Source organism: Artibeus jamaicensis, unplaced genomic scaffold, assembly GCF_021234435.1.
Source record: "Artibeus jamaicensis isolate MK-2021 breed Jamaican fruit bat unplaced genomic scaffold, CSHL_Jam_final contig_240, whole genome shotgun sequence".
NCBI classification, from domain to species: Eukaryota; Metazoa; Chordata; class Mammalia; order Chiroptera; family Phyllostomidae; genus Artibeus; species Artibeus jamaicensis.
This window is the reverse complement of record NW_026521506.1, coordinates 13,759,144-13,780,924: the sequence shown is the minus strand read 5'-3', so window position 1 is coordinate 13,780,924 and position 21,781 is coordinate 13,759,144. Positions and strand designations below refer to the sequence as shown.

General features: G+C 38.0%; 1 protein-coding gene across 1 annotated transcript in view; it reads left to right on the top strand.

The window, feature by feature from the left end:
- The window catches only part of GPC4 (glypican 4), a 120,059-nt gene extending 101,734 nt beyond the window's left edge, over positions 1 to 18,325 (top strand). Inside the window, exons 4-9 of the mRNA XM_037146360.2 lie at positions 9,085 to 9,250; positions 13,991 to 14,121; positions 14,214 to 14,360; positions 15,218 to 15,354; positions 15,995 to 16,170; positions 16,269 to 18,325. Of these exons, the coding sequence (XP_037002255.2) occupies positions 9,085 to 9,250; positions 13,991 to 14,121; positions 14,214 to 14,360; positions 15,218 to 15,354; positions 15,995 to 16,170; positions 16,269 to 16,471 (960 nt within the window). The 3' untranslated portion in view covers positions 16,472 to 18,325. The remainder of the gene's footprint in view (positions 1 to 9,084; positions 9,251 to 13,990; positions 14,122 to 14,213; positions 14,361 to 15,217; positions 15,355 to 15,994; positions 16,171 to 16,268) is intronic.
- Positions 18,326 to 21,781: the final 3,456 nt, after the last annotated feature.

Below are 21,781 nucleotides of genomic sequence, written 5' to 3'. Positions count from 1 at the left end.
TTCTTCTTTCTCAAAAGTGCCGCTGCTATTCGGGGTCGTTTATGGTTCCATATAAATTTTCAAAGTGTTTGTTCTATGTCTGTGAAATATGCCATTGGTATTTTAATAGGTATTGCATTGAATCTGTATATTGCTTTGGGTAGTATGGACATTTTGATGATGTTAATTCTTCCAATCCATGAACAAGGTATATGTTTCCATTTGTTTGTGTCTTCCTTGATTTCGTTCTTCAGGGCTGTGTAGTTTTCTGCATACAGGTTTTTTACCTCCTTAGTTAGGTTTATTCCCATATATTTTATTTTTCTTTTTGCTATATCAAATGGGATTTTTTCCTTGATTCCTGCTTCTGCTGATTCACTGTTGGTATACAAAAATGCCTTTGATTTCTGGATATTGACTTTGTAACCAGCTGTTTTGCCAAATTCCTTCATTAGTTCGAGCAGTTTTTGGGTAGAGTCTATAGGATTTTCCATGTACACTATCATGTCATCTGCAAACAGTGACAGTTTTGCTTCCTCCTTTCTTATTTGGATGCCTTTTATTTCCTTTTCTTGCCTGATCGCTGTGGCTAAAACTTCCAATACTATCATACAATAATAAGTTCTGACCAACATGGCTGAATTGGCTGGACATCATCCCAAAAGCAAAAGATTGGTGGTTCAATTCCTGGTCAGGGCACATGCCTGGGTTGTGGGCCAGGTCTCCCATTGGCGGTGTGTGAGAAGCAACCAATCACTGTTTTTCTCTTGTACATCAGTGTTTCTCTCCCTCTCTTTCTCGCTCCTTCCCTCTCTGAAAATAAGTAAGTAAAAATTTTTTTTTATGTCTGGGTTTTTTTTTTAAATTGTTGTTCAAGTATAGTTTTCTGTCTTTTACTCCATCCCAGCCCACCCACAAGTAAAATCTTTTTAACAAATTATAAAATAATAAGACACTCAGAAATTACATCAGTTTTTAAAGGTGCTAAAACACAAATCGGGTAAAAACATGTCAACTATATATTTCTGTTTAGAAGAAGCATGCAAGGAGAACTTTGAAGCATATTTCCCGTTTGTTTCCCAGGGATAATTTTTGGAGTATGCCTAGCAGTTGAACAGATTTTGTTTTGTATTTGGGGGGGTTGCTTTATTTATTTATTTGTTTGTTTTTTAATTTATGGTGATAGAAGTAAACAGATTTTAAAATTCCTATTGAATTTAGTGGGGTGACATTGGTTAATGAAATTATATACATTTCAAGTGTACAAGTCTATAATAAATCACTTGTATATTATATGATTGGTTTACCACCCCAAGTCAAGTCTCCTTCCATCACCATTTTTCTCCCCATTACCCTCTTCTACCTCCCCACCACCTCCCTTCTCCTTTGGTAATCACCGTGTTGTCTGTCTGTGAGGGTTTTTTCAAAAAATTTGAGGTACAGTGGTATGGGGAAACCAATAAATGATCCGGCTCTCAAAAACATTTCAAATTGAACATGTTGAATAATATGCATTTGATTAGTAAAAGATGTAAGCTTGTCTACCAGTTCGGGTACCGAAGCAGTGTTTTTTTCATATGAGTTCCCACTTCTGCCAACTGCTTTCCCAAACATACAATAGTTTGCAGGTGAAACTAGCGCATCCTAAGAGATGAATGTTCCTTCTTTTGGTGTCTAATAGAATTAATTACCTTGGATCTGAAAAAGACCTTTCAGAGTAGAGAATGTATTTCCTAATTCAAGAGAGCCACCTCCCCTACTTCATACATAAAGAGGTCTTTAATTTCAAATATGAAAGCATCACTGCCTTGGGGCTAGTTACTGGATACTTAAAGATGTCTCCACTTTCTCTTTGTGAGTGTCTGACCTGTTTTTCCAGCTCACTTTTGTAACAAGGGTTGCAGGCATACATTGAACAATGATTTGATAATCACTAAGCTTTTTAAAAAGTCTTCACTAGAAGATATATTTTTATTCATTTTAGAGAGAGGGTGGGGGGGGCGATGAGAGAGATTGGTTGCCTCCCATACATGCCCTGACTGGAAATCAAATCCACAACCTTTTAGTTTTAGTTTATGGGACAATACTCCAACCTACTGAGCCACTTGGCCAGGGCTGATTATCACTAAGCTGTTTTTTGTTTCCTTAAGATAATTTATTATGCTTATTTTGAAAGCATAAATACAGGCATTTATGCTTAGACATTAAATATATATTATTTCTTTCTGTGTAGTTTTTTAAAACTATATTTTATTGATTATGTAATTGCATTACCACTAAACTTTTTAAAGGCCCTTAGCCCCAGCAAGGTTAACTAGCTTCAAGAGAAAGTCACTTCTTAGTCAAAGTATACTTGTCTTGCTTCAGCTTGTCTGGGCCCAAAACATCCAGTGGTTTCAGCTTACTCCATTGAGTTTTACAATTCAAACTACAGAAAAGTCAGATTAATTAATAACAGATGGTTCACTAATACCCTGGTGCTACACATCTTTGTATTACTTATTCCATCTTTACTTGTCATGGTTCATGACACATTTTTATTTACCTGCTTGTAGCAGCAGTTTTGCCTGAAAGGGTGAAGTCTCTTGTGGTCTTTCACAAATGCACAAGTGGTTACATGCACCATGAAAATTAACAGATCCTATGCCAGAGACAGTTGCATTTTCATGGTTTCAATTAACACTGACATAATGGGACTATGTCTACACGCCCTCCCCAAACTATAGGGACTATAATTAGAAGTTGCTACCTTACCATTGTGATGTCTAAATGACTGTCCTGACTTGAAAACAATTTCCATTGCTCCACTCTTATTTCTATCTATTTATAATACCCAATACCTACAACAGTACTACATGATTGATGTTGCCCCTTCTCTGAATCATTATAAATACAACTTTTATAAATGCTCAATGTAAAAAGTTTTTAGGAAGCAAATTGTAGACATTTCTTGAACCATTAATACTCTTTTTCATTCACAACCTAAGAACTGGAATTGAAGGAGGAAGGTGGGACTCTTGCTATAGTGGGGCTGGAAATGGTGATGGTACGAGTATGGAAAGAAAGTGTCAAGGACTGAATAAATGGAGATCATACACTCTCAAAACAAATAGAGCACTCTACAAGGGGGCCCATGCAGTGATGCTTTGACTTCTAGGTCATAAGGGAGTGTAATAATTTAAAACAAGACAAACTTTCAAGTATTTGTGCATTTTGAATTTTAAGTACAATGTATCTATGGACATTCTTTAATGAATTCTAGTTTACTCTGTATATTTTGTTATGCTTTTAACATCCTGTTATTGGGAAAATAGGAACAGCTCCTCCTTTCTTTGCATGTGTATTGATTTCAAACCTAGTTAGGAAGTTGTTGAAAAACCTCATCACATCTCACCACATGTTTGGGTTCCCTATCTCTTTCTTTGATTATCATTTTGGGAAATATTTCCTGTTTGTTTTATTTTAGGTGCTTATGTTACCAAGGAACAGATAAAATCTAGACCTTTTCTGTTTGCTTGGTACTGTTGGCTGTGCAGGACAAAAATGTTGCATTGAATGTATGTTAGGAACTGAAATAAACTAAAAGGAAATGTGTTTTTAACTTCAGTGTGGCATGTTGACTGCTATTACTGTACAGTGCACCTTAACGCTCATTTTAAATTACTGGCATGAAACCTAGGTTTCATGAAGAGTACTGCTTGAGTTCTTTTTTTTTTTTAGGATGCTTGCAGCAGTTTTTAATTTGGTATTTGGAAAATATAGATTATTTTGTAGAAAGTCTCAATGCATTTAGAAGAGTCTTTGCACAGAAAGGGACTTTTCTGCAAAGGCTTTTTATAGTGGAAGTGTTATGCATATGTTATATTAAATATATATCCTGAGGAAGGCGGGGATAAGTTTTTTTTAAGAGTTTATTTATTTATTTTAGAGAGGTGAAGGGAGGGAGAGAGAGAAACATCAAAGTGTGAATGCCTCCTGTGCGCCCCCTACTGAGGAACCTGGCCTGCAACCCAGGCATGTGCCCTGACTGGGAATCAAACTGGCAACCTCTCTGTTCTCAGGCCAGCACGCAATCCACTGAGCCGCCAGCCAGGGCAGGAATGAGTATTTTCAAGAGTTTTAAAAGTTAAAAAGGAAATAAGGGTGCTTTTCCCAACTGACCTTTATCATGAAACATAGGCTCCTAAAATCTAAATTCTAAGGTGCCTCCTTAGAGTTATCTTCACATTTAGAAAGAGCTGGGTAAGTCTTGATGGATTTTATAAGGCCTGAAAATTAGCTACTGATAGTATTGTGATTTATAGGTCAATAACACATCGATTTTGTTAGTATACAAGTACTGAATCCACATAATGATCTCTTTCTATTATACTGCCTCTGGAAAAGTAAACAAATCAAACTACCTCATTCTTAGATGATAATGTCAAAAAATTTCTCTTGCATGAATAATTCTCTACTTTCTAGTAGAAATTGATAATCACTGAATTATTCAAAATGCTACATTTCAGCTGAATTCTTTCAAAATGTTAAAAATTTGGTCACATGTTATTCTCTGTTTTGTTCAAGTGAAATCTTTCCATGTTGAGCAGTATTCACTTGAGCCTTTGACTTCTCTGTGAGCGGGTGTTGGTGAGTGATGTGATATATCTATATCTAGGTGTGTATTTGTGTATATATTTCTATGTACGTTTGTATTCATGTTTTTATCACCCCTGTAGCATGTTGAATTTTTTGAAGGACAAAGCATTGGCTGAATAAGTTGTTATTGTTTGTTATTAAACAATATATATTCTCATCAAAGTAGCCAGTCAATATAGTTTTACATAGAACAGTTGCATCCTAACTCACTCTCCAACATAAAGACTGATTCATTTGGTCAATAAATTTGATAACCACAGATTCTTCCTAGAAAACATTCAGCCTCATAGCTCCATGTTCACTTCACTGTATGTGGATACCCTGTACTAGGTTTTGTAGCTATGGAGAAGGACTGGCTCCATGTGCTTCCCCCAAGGTTCCTATAGTCTATCACTGACAAGAGACCATTCAGATAACCATCAAGGGAGTCCAGTGTACCTGTGCTAGAACCAAACTGCCTGGGTTCAAGTCTTGGTCATTTATTGGAAGATTTGGTGTGAGCACCTTACTCTCTGTGGGCCTTTGGTTCCTCATCTGTGAAATTAAATGATAAACTCATTTCATATGATTTTTAAGGCTTTATATGACTTAAAACATGTAAAGCATTTAGAACACAGCCTAGTGCATATAACTATTCTAAGTATATAATATAAACGAATAAAGTCCAATTAAAGTTATCAGTACACAAGTTATTGTGACAAAGAACAGAATATTTTTCTTTTGAATCTTGACATCAAGACTTTCATGATCATAAAACCATAGGAATTACAGAAGCATTTTCTTTCTGGGAACATTAATTCATTCTTTGTGTTTGTAGTTTAAAAGTGGGGAAGGGAGGAGTATACAGGTTTCCTTTTTCCTGTTCCTTCTCAATATCATTTTGAGAAATTATTCAATCTCTGAGAGGTCTGAAAAATGTGACTTTTATAAAAGCAATCAGAGCCTTACCTGACTCCTACCTGAGCCCCAAGGGTCTGGAGGTCTCTGATATCTGGGTTCAACTGACCCTTCAAAACAAGAGGAAAATATATGAAATGCTGGTCAAGAGCTGTGACCCAAGGGAACAATCATTGATTATTTTCAATGGCATGCCATGCCATAGAGAATCAGTACATAACTGAGGATTATGGTAAGGCCTTGGTGTATGGTTACCCTTTTGTGAATCCCCATATGACATGATCTACCACTTGGTCTTTGGTGTTCTGGAATAAAACTACTTCCATGTATTGCTTCTTACCAAGAACAAAGTATAGGCAACATTATGTTTAGTCACTGGGGTAGTCGAGAGTCAGAATGTAGAGCTGGTCTTTGGCACTGTAAGTATACCATCCTGAGCTTGGGTAGGTTGGGAGGAGTGCAGACCCAGGGCCTGAGGAGTGGTTGCATTAATGGCTTTTTCCCTGGGCTTTGTGACTGCTTTATAACTCATCTCTTATACTAGTGCCTCATCCCACATGAGGGGTTAATTTCCCAGGTTCTGAATTCCCTCCATGTAAAATACTGCATGGTGGTCTGATTAGTGCTTGTGAGACAAGAGGCAGATTTTCCCCAACTTTGGCATTTCATATGTCTTTTTCTTGTCCCAGCTTTCTTATAACTTCCCCATTTCTCTTCTCATAGTGCTTGTGAGACAAGAGGCAGATTTTCCCCAACTTTGGCATTTCATATGTCTTTTTCTTGTCCCAGCTTTCTTATAACTTCCCCATTTCTCTTCTCAGTTCTGGTATTATTTAGTGTTTCTATAGAATGTTAGAGCTGAGTTCCCTGTGATCATTTTAGGAGTTATACAACAAATCATGTGCAAAGCAGAATGAAATGGAAAACCTCTGCCAAATCCAGCTTCATAATCTTTAGTTAATAAAAGTCTACTGTGTCTTTTAGTGTGGTCTCTGTTTTTAAATCTTGAGCCATCAACCTATTTTAGGACAGGGTACTACAAGATCTGCACAAGTAATTTAGATTTACAAGAATACAGTGGACCACTTCCTAGAACTAAAAAAGTAAAAGAATGGGAGAGAACTTAATTGAAAAAAATTTTTCAAATGTAAGTATTGAATTTTTAATTTTCACTTATTTTGTAAAGGCCTATAGTATTTTGGAATTCCTTCATGTTTTCTAGGACAGATTCCATATGCTAAAATGGAAATTCCCACTTGCCTTGTTAACTAATCACAAATACATTCCAGAATAATCCCTGGCAAATAGCAGTTGCTCAATAACTACTTGTTGACACTTTTGCCTTCTACATTTCTTCTTAGTATGGTGTTGTTTCCTCTTACACATATTATTCAACAACTGCCATGTGCTATTGTATGATTTTTCATAGGCATTTACTTAGTAACTCTTTACGTCTCTAAAATCCAGCCATTTAGCAGCCTTACCAGTGTGGATCCTAACTGAAGTAAAGAAGGAAACTGATGCCTACTAGTATAGTTTCATATATTCTGTTTAAGAAGACAGGGCAACATCCATGTGAGAAATCTCATCACAAAGGTTTCACAGGGTATGCAGTGCTGGAATCAAATGTATCGGAGTGGCTGTCAGCAAGTTGATTAATCTCTTTGGCTTTGGTTTTCTTATCCCTTAAATGTGAGATATGTACCCAGTGAACTCTGAGGCCCCTTCCAACTGTATGATCCTGTGATACTTCAGCCTCCTCTTCTTTCCATGCCTTTTTGCTCATCTGTAAAATGAGGGAGTGGATAGGAATCAAAGTCCTAACTATATGTGAGTTATGTAAAGGAATGAACTCCTAGCAATCTTGAAAATCTGTCTCTCTAGTATGGCCATTCCTCCAGGATACTGGTTAGCCAAGATATTACTGTACAGTAATATGTAGTCACAAGGACTAATTTAGTGCCTAGGAAAACATTTGGTACTGGTTAAAATTCTGAGAAAATCCTACTTATTCATAGGGAATGTCGACTTTATTGTGTATTGTTACCATCTTGTGTGTTTTCTTCCCCCCTTTTAGGCTAGAGTTCTGTTTGAGATAAGAGGGAGTTTGTGTGTGTGTCACATAGGAGCCTAGTAGGGTTTAAGTTTTTCTCCCCACAGTACTAGGCACCCTGCTCCTGTTCCTCAGGGCACTGTTGATAAGTGATATCCAGCACCACAACCAGAGCAGGTGAAGTGCACTGCTGGACTGCCCTGTATCTCCACTTCTGTTCCCTTGCAGTGGTATCTGCTTTCAAAAGTCTGTTTGCAGAGCTGGCTGGTAGTGATAGAGAAGAATGTACTAATGCTCTGATACTGACTCCAAAAGAGGAGGGTGGAGCACAGAGGATGAGAAGATCAGAACACTTGGTTAGCTGTCCCTGTGTGACACCTAGTCATAGTCCTTTCTAAGCACTGATGGAAATGAATAACAGGATGAATATCAGCAATTCTATATCCAAGACAATTTTACTTTATGGAAGTAGGAAGATGAAGCTAAGTTGCATTTCTCTGCAGAGGATGTAGTTTAGTATTGTTTTTACTCGAGTCGCTTTCTTGTTCATGAACTTTTAGTAACCCTGTCATGTGTTCTCTCGTTTCTGCTTAGTGTTGAAGCCCCTTTAATTCTGTCCATGCACTCACTCCTTCCTATGCAGCCATCCTTATTTCCCACAATTCCTCAACCCCATTCTAAGATGCCACAGTGTATTTGATACATTCTCTTGCAGCTCTTGTTCATTTAATTCTAACTGGGTGTTCTTCTGCATTACTTAAATCCAACCCCTTCTTCGAAATTTAACTGAACTCCCATGTCTTTCATCAGGTGTTCCCTGAGGACTCCGTGCTTTACTGCTCCCAAGCCTTGGAAGGCCCTCACATAACCCCAAATTTAAATTTATTCATATTCTTCCCTATAGAATACATTAATTTTGCCTCCTGCACAGCTGTAGGCATAGAATGGAGTACATACTAAATACCTTTCTAAACCTTGATGGGGGGGGTGTTAAGTTTCAAAGACAGTCCGTACTCAGTGTTGTTTTCTTTTAAAGAAAGATGCAGTTGTGTTTCAATCTGGCAAGGCAAACATAGTGATGATGCGCTTACCGCACATGGAGGGCAGGTAAAGGTAGCCTCTACTACTTTGTTTCATGGATGATCCTGGGAAATTATTTGTAGGACTTTGAAACAATTGAGTCATTCAACATAAGAGTGAGTGTGTATGTGAGAGAGAGACAGTGATTTAAAGACACGGAAGAGGAATGAGAGTTTACAGGGTGGGAGATCCATGGAGCTTGGTTATTTAAGGTAATACAACATTCATCCTTAACCCCCCTTCCCACCACACATCTTTTTTAATCTAATCTTGCTCTATTTCACCTCTTCAGGAAGCAGGCCAGGCCTGCTAAATGATCCATCACAATGCATTCTTTACTGAAATTCATGACTAAGCCTTCAAGGTCAGATTGATAGACTTGCAATTTCTGTGTCTATCTTTGCCCCCAACACTGTCTCTTTCTTGTCCCTAATTAGGTAAATCCCACAGCCCAGTGTACCCACGCCTTGTTGAAGATGATTTACTGCTCCCACTGCCAGGGTCTAGTGACTGTGAAGCCATGTTACAACTACTGCTCGAACATCATGAGAGGCTGTTTGGCCAACCAAGGAGATCTTGATGTTGAGTGGAACAATTTCATAGGTGAGCAAGCGATTAATGTATTTGTATCACTGACAATAGCTCAGCTTCCTGCCAGAAGGAATATTGTAATTGTCAGGTATGATATTTTTGTTTGGTATTTAATGTTTGCCAGTGTTCTAAGTGTACTCAAAGTTCATACCATTCTACAAGGAAGCATTCTCTTAATCTACAGTGGCATTTCTAAAAACATTAGACACAGTGACTACCAAGTTTTAATAACGAAAAAGTGACTTTTTGACATGTCCCCCCAAAGGTCAGATCTGGTTATGCATCATAGGCTTGCATCTATGTATGGTAAATGCTGGTGTACAATTATTACTGTACTCTGGAAGTGGCTTTTAAACTGTTATATCTGTTACACTGCACCCAGATGTTCTGCACACTGGCCAAATGCCCATGGGATAGTTGCATGAGGCGAAATCTGACTGTAGACATTCAGGGGTTCTCTTTCTGTGGAGGATTAATAATAACTGGTGGATCTGGTGAGAATGGAAAAACTTTTTGTCCTGTGATCATTTTAGAGGTAAATATTCTCGCATATACTTAAAACCTACAAAACCATCACTGGAACTCAGACAGCAATGTAAGTTAAGGGGCCAGTTTCTGAGAGGGTTAATTATGATTTGTAAGGAAGGACATATTAAGGATGATTTAATGTCCAGTCATCAAGTCCCTTGATGCCTTTCTAACACATATGTTAAATCCTGAACCATCAGTGCCTAAGCTCCTCATGCCGAGGGTCTAATGAGACCACACACACACACTAACAACTCACACAAACTAACACAGATTTTCCCTCATCCCCCAGCCACATTTGGGTAATTGCAGATTTTGAGTGTCTTTATAAGTACCTATTTTTGTCCACATCATGGGAACATGTATGCAATTTGCTAGGTTTTTTTTTTGGTTGGGGGAATTGGCGGTGGGGAATGCCTTTTTAGTCTGCGTGAGAACTAATTACCATATTAACTCTGTTTGAAAGTGCATCAATAAATTGGCTCCAACAGATTCTTAAGAACACTGAGACAAGAAAAAAAAAGATGTGAATATTAAGCACTTCAGCACAATTGTAACCTAAATAGCTCAAAGCTAGAAGACCTGAAAAAAATCTTTTACACACAGAAAAGCAGAATCCCATGAAAGGGAAGGCATAAGACCAGCAAAGACACACACGGATAAATGGCACATCATGCCCAGAATGAAGCCATGGGAGAGAGTGTTGCTTTAAAATATTTCCCATGGAAATAAAAGCCCATGGCATTTGCAGATCTAAAGTTGATTTTTTTCTTTTCCTTTTTTTAATCCCACTCTCACCCCACACCCAAATGTCAAGTTTGCAATTTATTTTGCTAAATTTATTTTTTCAAGTTGCTTAGCCTTTTCACTTCACCCTACAACTTCTATTGTACTAGTTCTCTGGGCAAAGGAGTAGAATGTACCACATGGTACCAAAAAATGTATGGTGATAGTGATCTAGTGTTGCTTGCTAACTTTTCTACAGACACATCAGGAATAAGGTGCAGAGTGGAGTGCCTCTTGTGTTGTTCTGGTATTCTAATATTCTGGCCAAATAAAAGTTCACATATTTTCCCCAAGATTATACAGGTCTACCCTCATCAAATGAAAGTCATGCCCGGCTTGCTTGATAATTGTTTTCAACAAGGTACCCTAAAACAAGGAGGACTTAAATTGCTGCTGCTGTTCTTAGTGTGTGTTTTAAAAATTACATTTGTTATTTTTGAAGAAAAAATTAAAACAAGTGAAAATTGATAGGATTTCTGAATCAGTTTTCCTTGGTTATTTTAAATGATACTTTTTGGAGGGTTGAGGTATATAATTGTATCTAAACTTGATGTTTAATGGGTATTTTACTCTTTATTTTTAAAAACCTGATTATCAAAGGCCAGGAATAATAGACATTGTTACTTTCCAGTGCTTTTCATGAATTTTCATAATGCTCTAATTAATTTGCTCTGTGATTGCAGAAATCAGTCCCAATTTACATACCTCTGTTATGTGTGCTGCTATAAGTTGTTGGGTTTTTTTGCGAAGAATTTTTTTTCCTCTTTAAGTGGTAGCAATTAATGAATGGTCAAAGGTTCCCCCCAGTTCTTTAAATCAGATCTTGGGGTTAAGTCAGGAAACTGCCTTTCATTCTTTAGTCCTGTCATGAGGCTGAAGATGTGGGTTTCTGATTACCAGTGGCACAGTGCAGAAGGAATCACCTTCCCTTTTGAGAAGGGAGGGCCTCATTGCTTGGGGAGCTGGGGGGAGCAGTGCTGAGATCCTGAGCCCTGAAATCCTGCTGTTGAACTAGATGCTTTCGGAGACTTAAGGATGAGTTTTTCAAATCTGCCTTCTGGTTGCTATGCCCTCCCTTTCCTCTCTTTAACTGCATATATTCAAGTATCATCAGCCTTTATCAAGGTGGATCCAAATATTTGAAACACCTTGGGCTTGGTTTTGTAGTCGTTTCTATGAAACCTTTAGTTTGAATATACTCCCTGCCCACCCTACCCCCAACCAAAAAACCAATTTCTGGAGAGTCATAAGCTACGCTTAAGTGCCACTTGTTCTCTGTCACATACTATAGTAGTACTAAAATTGTTGGACTTATAGCCAGCCTTAATAATGTCACATGTTGTTGCCAGCAGGAATTTAGTGTTAGGGTATTGGGATTGCCGGTGAAGACACCAGCCAGTTCCTGGCAGGATGCAGTCAAATTACATCTTGTGGTCTAGATCCACCAGAATAAAACCAAAACTCCAAACCAACTGCCTTTGGACTTTTCTTGGCGATTCTGATCAGGGCTGGCTGCTGTAAGGAAGAGCCCAGCTGATAAGCCAATCATGACTTTTCCCTAGGGGTTAGGGGCAGCTTTGGCTCCTGGGCTGCAGGCCACATGCAGAATGCGCCCTCATTCGCATTCTTCAGCCATGCAGCACACAACACCATAGCACCGGCCCCAACAAAGGCCCAGCTTCACTCTACATTCCCAGGCCCTTGTGTATGCCAGCCAGCTCAGAGTTTACAAAGACGCCAAACAGCCAGTGAATTGGGGTTTATGTTTCCTTTCAGTCTTTCACAAACACATTAGTGATCTGGCTTTTTCGTCAACACTAGGGGAATAAGTAGTTACAAAATGTGCTGTTTTCTGTTGTTTAAATTCTGCATTTTTTGGATGTTTATTATCTGTTTATTCATAATACTTTTATTTGGAGCAAGGGCTGACTTCTCGGCTATGAAGGAATGTGCTTTCTGTACATGGCAGCCCTGCTGCTTTGACAATGATGAACACAGTGAAGTTGTGCTCCACTTGTTTACAAAAGTCTGCTTTTGCTAGCACATCAAAAGCATTTTTTCTCTCCTCTAGTACAATGGTATATTCATGCTGGCAGCCTTTACTTAGAGGTTGGAAGCATCACTTTATTGGTGCTTACCACAATATAATTTGAAACTTCATTTGTTATTACTTGTAAAAAAAATGCATTTCACGGAAATCTATTTGTGGTTTGTGACATTGGAATTGTAGTTCAGAGAAATGACCCTGCGCTTTAAAATGCTGTGCTACGGTTTGTTCCAGGTTGAAGGTGAAAGGTTGATGACCACATTTGGTTTCATTGATATGCTGATGTTGAAACTCATTTTCACTGGAAAGCTTAGGTGTAGAAGTTCAGCCATGTCTTGCAGTGTTGTTTGAGTACACACACAATGTTCTGGAAATTAGCCTTTTTTTCCAGCAGCTGTCCTCAGACTACCTGAAGGCTGTGGATAATATGGGCCTAACTATCCTTTTCCTGTCATACTTTAAACAGTAAAGAAAAAAGGGGAGAGATTACATTTCCAGTTTTTTTCTAATTTTGTGAAATATCTATGAGGCCAAAATACTAAATCTTATAATCCTAACAAACATGAATGATAAGAAAATGGGTAGAGTGTATTTTAAGAGATTCAATGTGTACTAACTAAAAGATTCCAGATTCCTCTGTTATGTAAAAGTGACTTACAGAGTAAGCCATGAAAATGCACTGTGACTACATGGTTTGTGTGGATCCCTTGTGCTGTCTTTTCACCCAGAGAGGAACATCTTTTGCTTTTAAACAAATCAAATATAATTTAATTCAAATTATATTTGAAATGGGAAGTTTTTCTTATTCCAAAAATTGCAGTTTTCAAAACTTTCATTTAAAGTCATTAGAATTCACAGGAATGCTTCTATTTGTGTTTTCTGTGCACTCAGTCATCTGGAAGAGTTTCGTGAAAAAAAAAAAAAAGTAAAAGTTGGTATGCCAGGGTTTTAACCGATGTATATTTTTGCCTCTTGTAAATGGAATCTAAAATGAAAAGATCCTAGACAGTCTCTGGGAGAACTACCATGTTATTCTGCCTCCAGCTTTAGGTTTGTCTGCTGGGAGCTAGCTCAGAACCTTACAGTGACAGCCACTGACACATGAAGGAATGACTCATCAGTATAATATTAGATTCTTGATTGGGTTTCCTTGCTGTAGAATGAAGCATTCATCTTGCCACGGTACACCTTGGAGAGTTGGCGATACATAATGACTCAGTGCAGTTTGATGTAAATAGAAATAGATATAAATGCATGAATTAATTATGATGCATGCCTTTCCTTTACTTCTACAACAAACAATAACAGTAAAATGATCAGCCTGATTACCTAAGGATGAATTAATGATTTACTTTTTATGCTGCATTATTCTTCCCCAAACCTCATGTTAGATGCTATGCTGATGGTGGCAGAGAGGCTAGAGGGCCCTTTCAACATTGAATCAGTCATGGACCCCATTGATGTGAAGATTTCCGATGCTATTATGAACATGCAGGACAATAGTGTGCAAGTGTCTCAGAAGGTAAAGAGGACAGGATACTGGAAAGGAGAAATTCAGACCCCCACAGCTTTCGATGTGACTTCCCTAATATGATTGTACTTGCTCTAATGCAGGTTTTCCAGGGATGTGGACCACCCAAGCCCCTCCCAGGTGGACGAATTTCCCGTTCCATCTCGGAAACTGCCTTCAATGCTCGGTTCAGACCATATCACCCCGAGGAACGTCCAACCACAGCAGCTGGCACTAGTTTGGACCAACTGGTAAGCATGCTGTTAGGAATGGCCATGTAATGACAAAAACACAGAAAACATTTGCTCAAAATGTGGTTTTAGTTAGAGGATTTACAAGTGTGGATCTTCCAGGTAAAATTTTTCAAGCTCATTGAATGTGAGTGTTGGTAAATCTGCCTCTCAATTTTCTACCTCAGAAAGTTCATACGTATTTGAGGAAATGTGATGCAATAAGTCTTGCCTCAAACCCACCTGCTATTTTACCATGTATTTACTAAGCATCTGCTATGAGCCCATAGCTGTGCTAGTTACAGGGTTGCTTTGAGGAATAAGACAGGTCCTTGTTCTGAAAAAGCCCCAGCAAAGAGGGACATGCAGACAATCCAGCTTATTAACGAAGATGATAAATAGTAAATGAGAGGATGGGAGAAGGATAAGGAAATGTAAGCAAACTGCTTTATACACAGCAGTATGCTTCAAATATAGCAGTAGGGAGGAACATAGACAAGGGGAAGGGAGGACAGTGTAAGACAAGTTTGACAGAGTGGACAACATATAAGCTGGATCCTGAGTGTAAATGGATTGTGAGGAGAGACCGTGTCGTATTGTATCCACAGGGTATGGAACCTGGTGAGCCTCAAGTGGTAGTTACAGTGAAGAGGTAGAGTGGGCAGTGGGTCAAGGAAACACCTTCAGAATATTTCAGCTATTAATTTGAGTAATTTTATAGTTCTAAATGTACATTTGATCTTTAGTTTTCTCTAGTGACTAAAGTTGGAAATGAATTGCATATTGTTCTGGAGATGCTTAAGAAATGATCAAAGGCACATCTGTAAGGTACTTTGGTGTTGGTTTACAGAGGTATCTCTCCTGCTTCCCCTAATTAGGTTACTGATGTCAAGGAGAAACTGAAACAGGCCAAAAAGTTCTGGTCCTCTCTCCCTAGCAGCATTTGCAATGATGAGAGGATGGCTGCAGGAAACGGCAATGAAGATGACTGCTGGAATGGAAAACGCAAAAGCAGGTTATCCTCCAGTCCATAGATTTACAGTCTCTCTCTTCCTAGATGCCTGGGTAACCTTTAGAGAGTGTTTTTCTCTATTGTTATTTGAGAAGCGATTCAAAGTAGGTAGCAACAACATGGCAGGCTTCTAGATTTTCTTAGGAATGGGCTTTACCATTGAAGTATTGAGAAGATACCCAGCTACTTGTACTGGGTCAAAAGTCTGTAATACTAGTCATATTCCAGCATTAGGGCTGCAGCCAGGGAACAGACTGTTCGAATAGTGCTGTTTAAAAAACCATTTAACAAACACCTGTGGTTCTTCACCCATTGGCTTGTCCTATAAAGCACCAGATCCATTCTCCTACTTGATGGTGCCCTGTGTTCCTCCCCTACACACTCCATAACTGAAATAAGTACCCACTCTATCAGCAGTTTACTCTGACTCACCAACCTCTGCCAAATGGGTAGCTTTCAGAAAGGTCCTAGTCAAATGGGGAAAAAAAAGATGGATACCCAGGAAAAGGAGAAATTTGAGTTTATTTAGAAATGAAAGTTCATTGTACTCAGTGCATGTGCTAGAATCTAGGAAGAAATCTTTGATCTTCTGTAACTTTCGTTTTACTAATAATCTCACTGGAGTCATTATTTCTTATCTCAGGTACCTATTTGCAGTGACAGGAAATGGATTAGCCAACCAGATCAGTAATCCGGAGGTCCAGGTTGACACCAGTAAACAGGACATGGTGATCCTTCGTCAAATCATGGCTCTTCGGGTTATGACCAGTAAAATGAAGAATGCTTACAGTGGGAACGATGTGGACTTCTTTGATATCAGTAAGCATTTGCGGTTGTAAAGTACCGATTTTTCTTGTACACCTTGTGATGAGAACAAGTGGAATGAAATCTCTATTCCGTTTTTGTTTTTTAAATAGCTGATGAAAACAGTGGAGAAGGAAGTGGAAGTGGATGTGAGTATCAGCAGTGCCCTTCGGAGCTTGAGTATAACGCAACTGACCACTCTGGGAAGAATGCCAATGGCAAAGCCAGCCGAGCTGGTGCCCATATTGGGGCCCAGCCCTACCTCCTCACTGTCTCCTGCATCTTGTTTCTGGTTATGCAGAGAGAGTGGAGATAATTCTCAATCTTACAGAAAATGTGTTCATCATCAGAAAGTTAAAAGGCACCGGCTATCACTTTTATACCATCCTAGTGACTTTGCTTTTCAAATGAATGGACAACAATGTACAGTTTTTACTATGTGGCCACTGGTTTAAAAAATTCTGACCTTGTTTTTTCATTCAGTTTTGTGGGAAAAAGGAGCTTATATGTAAAGTAAGTTCCTGCTTCCCTAGAATCTTGTTAAACATGGCTAGTGGTATAGGTACAGAACTGTAGTTAGTTGTGCATTTGTGATTTTATCACTCTTGTTTTTCTTTATTGTTTGTTTTTGTTTGTGGGTTTTTTTCCCTTCATTAGTGATCTCACTTTATTTCTTACAAAAAAAACCAGGGTTCTTTCTTGGCATGTAACATGTACGTATTTCTGAAATATTAAATAGCTGTACAGAAGCAGGTTTATTTATCATGTTATCTTATTTAAAAAACCCAACAAGCAGTAAAATTTACATTATCCCTGTTGTTTTAGTTGCCTTATCTGGAGAGGAGGTGATTTGCTTTTTTATAATTGAGTTAGGACAGAATGTGAAGGCACAAGGGGGTTTCTTAATCCACTTCTCAGGTTGTCTTTAAGCATCAACACAAGGAGGATGTTATATTTCATTGCTAGCTGGTGACTGGAAGAGACTGCAGACTACCCATTTTAGTTGAGTTGAATTATATAAATGAACATCACATAGGTTCATTTCTTGAACCTGCTTAAAGTGTGACCCATTCAGAAAATTCTTGATGCATTTTCCCTAGAAATATCTAAAGGCGTACAGGACGTCCCAGTTGCCACATGTTCATACTTTGTTTACAGGTGGGGTTTGTTTGTTTCTTTGTTTTGTCTTTATCCAGGCAAGTTAGCAAGCTACTGTGTGCTGGTCTTTATGTCCACACCTGACCCTCTCTGAATTGATATCCCAGTGTCAGAAATAAATGACCAACCATATCTCATTTGGTCCCCATTATCACAGCATATGAGATTTCAAACCCAGCCATGCAGAGGAGCTGCCTGGAGGCTAGTTAGAATTGGGGCGGGTACAGCCAATGCTCAGGGAATTGCATTAACACTTGAGCAAACTTTTTTGTCTGTGCATTTGTATTAATATTCATTTTGCCATCCCAGTTTTTTAAGAGAAATTCTAAGGTTGTCTTATTTGAGTCTTTTTCTTGCTCAGCCCGCTCTGATCAGAAAGGTAAAACGCTTTCAGTGGTTCATAGCTGTGTGTTACCCTATCAACCAAGAAGCCCACTTGAGGGAGATCTGGGTGTCCAAATTTTTTTCATTTTGGGGGGGTGGGAGCAGGTAGAGCTGAGAAGAGAACATCTTAGCAGTGACCCTTACCCACATGGGTGAACTGGCAAAGACTGCATCTTTTGTCCCAGGTGAAAGACTAACAACTGCCTTGTTCCCTTAGGAAACTTTTCCTTGTGCCCTTACCAAATGACAGTTTATAAAACTATAAGAATGTGACAAATCACTTTAAAAGGAGTTTCCAAAAGTCTTCAGAAAGAAGAAAATTCTGCAAGTCTCTTTCTGCTTTAGACAACCATTAAGATCCCAATCATTTCTACAGAAATTAAAACCCACAGAGAGGTTGTTTGTGTTATTGTTCAATCTTTGGTTGTAAGAGTAATTCTCTATTTTTATATTGAAACATAATTACTTGATAGCTCAGGGTCTACATTTCAGTCAACTTTTTACACCAAATTCTGCAGAATGGTCAAAATGGAATATTGGGGGCTCTTGTAAACAGAGGCTTAATTTTATTAGAAGTAGCCAGTTATTTATTAAAGCATGATGTTATTAATAAAATAGGCATATTCTGGCTGGTGTGTATAAGTGGTTTTTTAAAAACAAATCACAGAAGACATGGAATTAAAAAGGCACTCCATTTATGTATGAGGAGAAATGGATTGTAAATAGCTAAACTGCCTTGTGAGAACTTGGAAAATGTGCTGATACTTAGTAACTACCTCAGTTGTGAGGAATTTCCTTTTTAGCTTAGACTGCTATTACTTTTACTTGGTAGAAATGAATCTGGTCTCCAAAATGTGGCTCAAAGAGTTATCCCAATAGACCTTGTTAGATTGTTTTTAATTTAAAATCTTGAACTCTACCCAGCTGTTTTCTTTCAGTCAGGTCCTCTAAACCAATAACATTTTCCGAATTAAATATTCTTGAAGGTTCTTCTGGACTCTTACTGATTTGTTTTCTTTCTTTGCATCTTTTCTGTTACTCTTTTATTATTTAAATTGTCTCTTGCTTTTGAACTTGAACTATGAAATAAACAAAACATAGATTTTTCCATCAGGTCTGACTGGATAACTCTTGGCTTCTAACCAGCTGGCAGCCCCCTCTCCCCCCGCTCCAAAAAATAATAAAGGCAAGTTGAGTATTTTAAAAATGTAAGAGTTCACAATATGAGGTAGGATAAAAACTATGTTAGGAGAACAGACTTTTCCAAAGCCTCAGTTAATAGCATGTGAAGGTTTTGTGTTTTACAGAGTCACTTGTAAATTATTTTTCTTTCAAACACTTCACCCACTTTCTACCTTAAGAAAACACATATTGTGAGTCTTAGATTTATATTTTCCTTCAAAAATAGTATTTAGGACCTAAGAATCAACTTGCATCTTTTAACTTTAGTCCCTGAATATTAGAAATCTCATAGTTTATACATGAGATAAAATTTATCATTTGTGATTATAAAATCAATAAAAATAGGTGTAGATGGTGCTGTACAAAATTCTACTTTGCCTTTTGTGTTAGCAAAATATGTGTATTTGCATAGCCAAAGGGTTGTATGTTAACAGGATCCACTACAGGAGGCCTGTGTGTATGTGTGATCACTCCAGCAAATGCCAAATTACCAAATACAACTTTCTATCTTTTTTGAAATAAGAACAAAAGCACTGAGGAAAGTCTTCCATCCAAATGGAAAAAAACATAACAGCATTCTGTGATACACTTTACAAATTTCTAATATTTTCTAATAAAAATCCTTGTTATATATGTGAAAAATATCTCTGAGATTACATATGGTAATATAGGAATTCAAGTGCACCAGTAAGGCAAATGCTATATAATATTTACCTCTCTAATTCAGGTTTCAGAGAGAGAGAGAGACAGACAGACAGACATAGGATAACATTTCCCTTTCAGTTCTGCCCAGTTATCCCCGTGTTCTTGATAAACTTACTAGTTTTATATATATATATATATATATATATATATATATATATATATATACATCTTCTTCCAAAGCTTCTTTATATATATATATGAGCAAACAGGAATATTTTCCTTTTATGCCTTTTTAAAACATGAGATGTAGCATTTTAGTTCCTAAAATGTTTTATTTTAACTTAAAGTATTTAGAGGAGGGGTCTCTTGAGATACACATGTCTATTTTAAATGCATGGCTTCTCAGGGATATGACATTTTGTTTTTTTACCAAATTTTGCCCAGATTAGGTTATTTTTTTCAAGAGTCAAACATTGACTTGACTGAGGAGCAGTTTGGCTGTGCAGTTCTGTCATTTCAGAGCACAGTGTTAGGATGCTCTCTGTTCATGTTAAGGTTAACTTTTGGTAGTTTTTCTTATTTTCCCCAGTGAAGAAGACATTGGCCAAACCCATTGGGAAGATCCTCTTAAAAACGTAGTGTATTAATACTCCTGTTAATGCTTGTGGATGGTTCAAAGGAAATGGGTTCTGGAATTTATTCATTCTGTTAGAATGAAGTACTTTTAATGTTTTCTCAATCCCAAATGCCTCGAAGCAGCATCAGCTGCCAACACAGGGTAAAGATGAAGTTAGTATTAGGAAAATTTGTAACTAGATCTTGGTCACTGCATGAATTATCTATCCATTGGTAAAAGAGTCATTAGCATATGTAAATAATTATCTAAGTTCAGTTTTCATGCAAGTTTGTGTATTTAGTCATCAGTGTTTGAAGAGACTTCTAACTTAAGCACTGGTCAGCAAAATCTACAGAAAGCCATTTCTCAGCAATGAGTGTCCATGTATAGGATTAAATACACTTTTCACTCTGCTTTTGACACTTCTTAAAGAAATGTTAGGAATTCTGAAAAGAGAACAGCGTTGTTAGAAAGAAGGGGTTTCATGCATCAATCCTACCAGGTAAAAGTTGATGGTGTGCTTAAAGAATGAAGATAAAACACATGAGTGGTGACCCAAGGTACTTCTTTAAAGGGTTTTTCAGTCTTGTTCTCTGGGCTTTAGGGAAGTTTTGCAACAACTTGCTTGCAATTCTGTGTTACCATGTTTCTTACATGCCAGTATTGGAAGGGGTGTGTGTACACACAGTCATATCTACACACAGATTTATTTGTGCAGTTTCAAACACTTAATCCCAGGTGGACCAGGTAGACCTTGCCCTGTCACTTATGGGCCTCCCCGCTGCTGTCAGTGGTATGTGCTTGGGGAATGCAGACTAAATTTAATGATAGCCTAAGGGAAACATAATTAGGAAGGTAAGTCTCCTGCCAAGAAAACATACACACATGCACATATAAAATGCATTCCAGATAGAATTTCTTAGATTTACCACTGCCTGGAATTTGGCTTTTATTCATCTCCATACATAAGCTAAAACTGATGATAACATAGTGTTTTTGGTGACTCACCACTCAGGGCAGTTGGTACCAGCTTAGCCACAAAGAAATAATCTCGGTCAGTCAGTGATTTTCTGAACACATTAGGATCTTAACCTTCTTCACTGCTTTTGCCTATAAGGTTCTTGAACACCTTTCCTCTCACTTTTGTTTTAAAGTATAATGAAAAATTACTCCTTTGCAGTTTCAGTTCTGAATACTTTGCAACAAGCTCTGGCAGCAGGAACAGTTATTTGAACACAGTATGTACTGTGAAAGAAAAGTTATTTGTTTATTCACCTGTTGTCTCTTGACTGAGTGGTGAGGTGGGATAGACCCCTGTGACTGGCAATAAGACCAGGCCAGGGTGATCATCCTACACTCCTGCACCCTAGAGATTGTTCCATTTTTGTAGATGTCCAAGGGAACTTAAAGGTTAGGTCATTTGCCCAGGGGGATGACAAGTAAAAAATTCAAGAAGCAGATTTGGAACAGAGAAGTTGATCCACCACCAGAGACTATTTCGGGTGCCACTGTCTCTTCAATTACCTTTTTCTCTTTGTTCCACATGGTCTGAATCATTAGTTAGGAATGATCTTGTCAGACATGTCAGCTGTCCTGTCACTGGTTGACTTGGCTTACCTGATTATGGGGAAGGAGTCACGG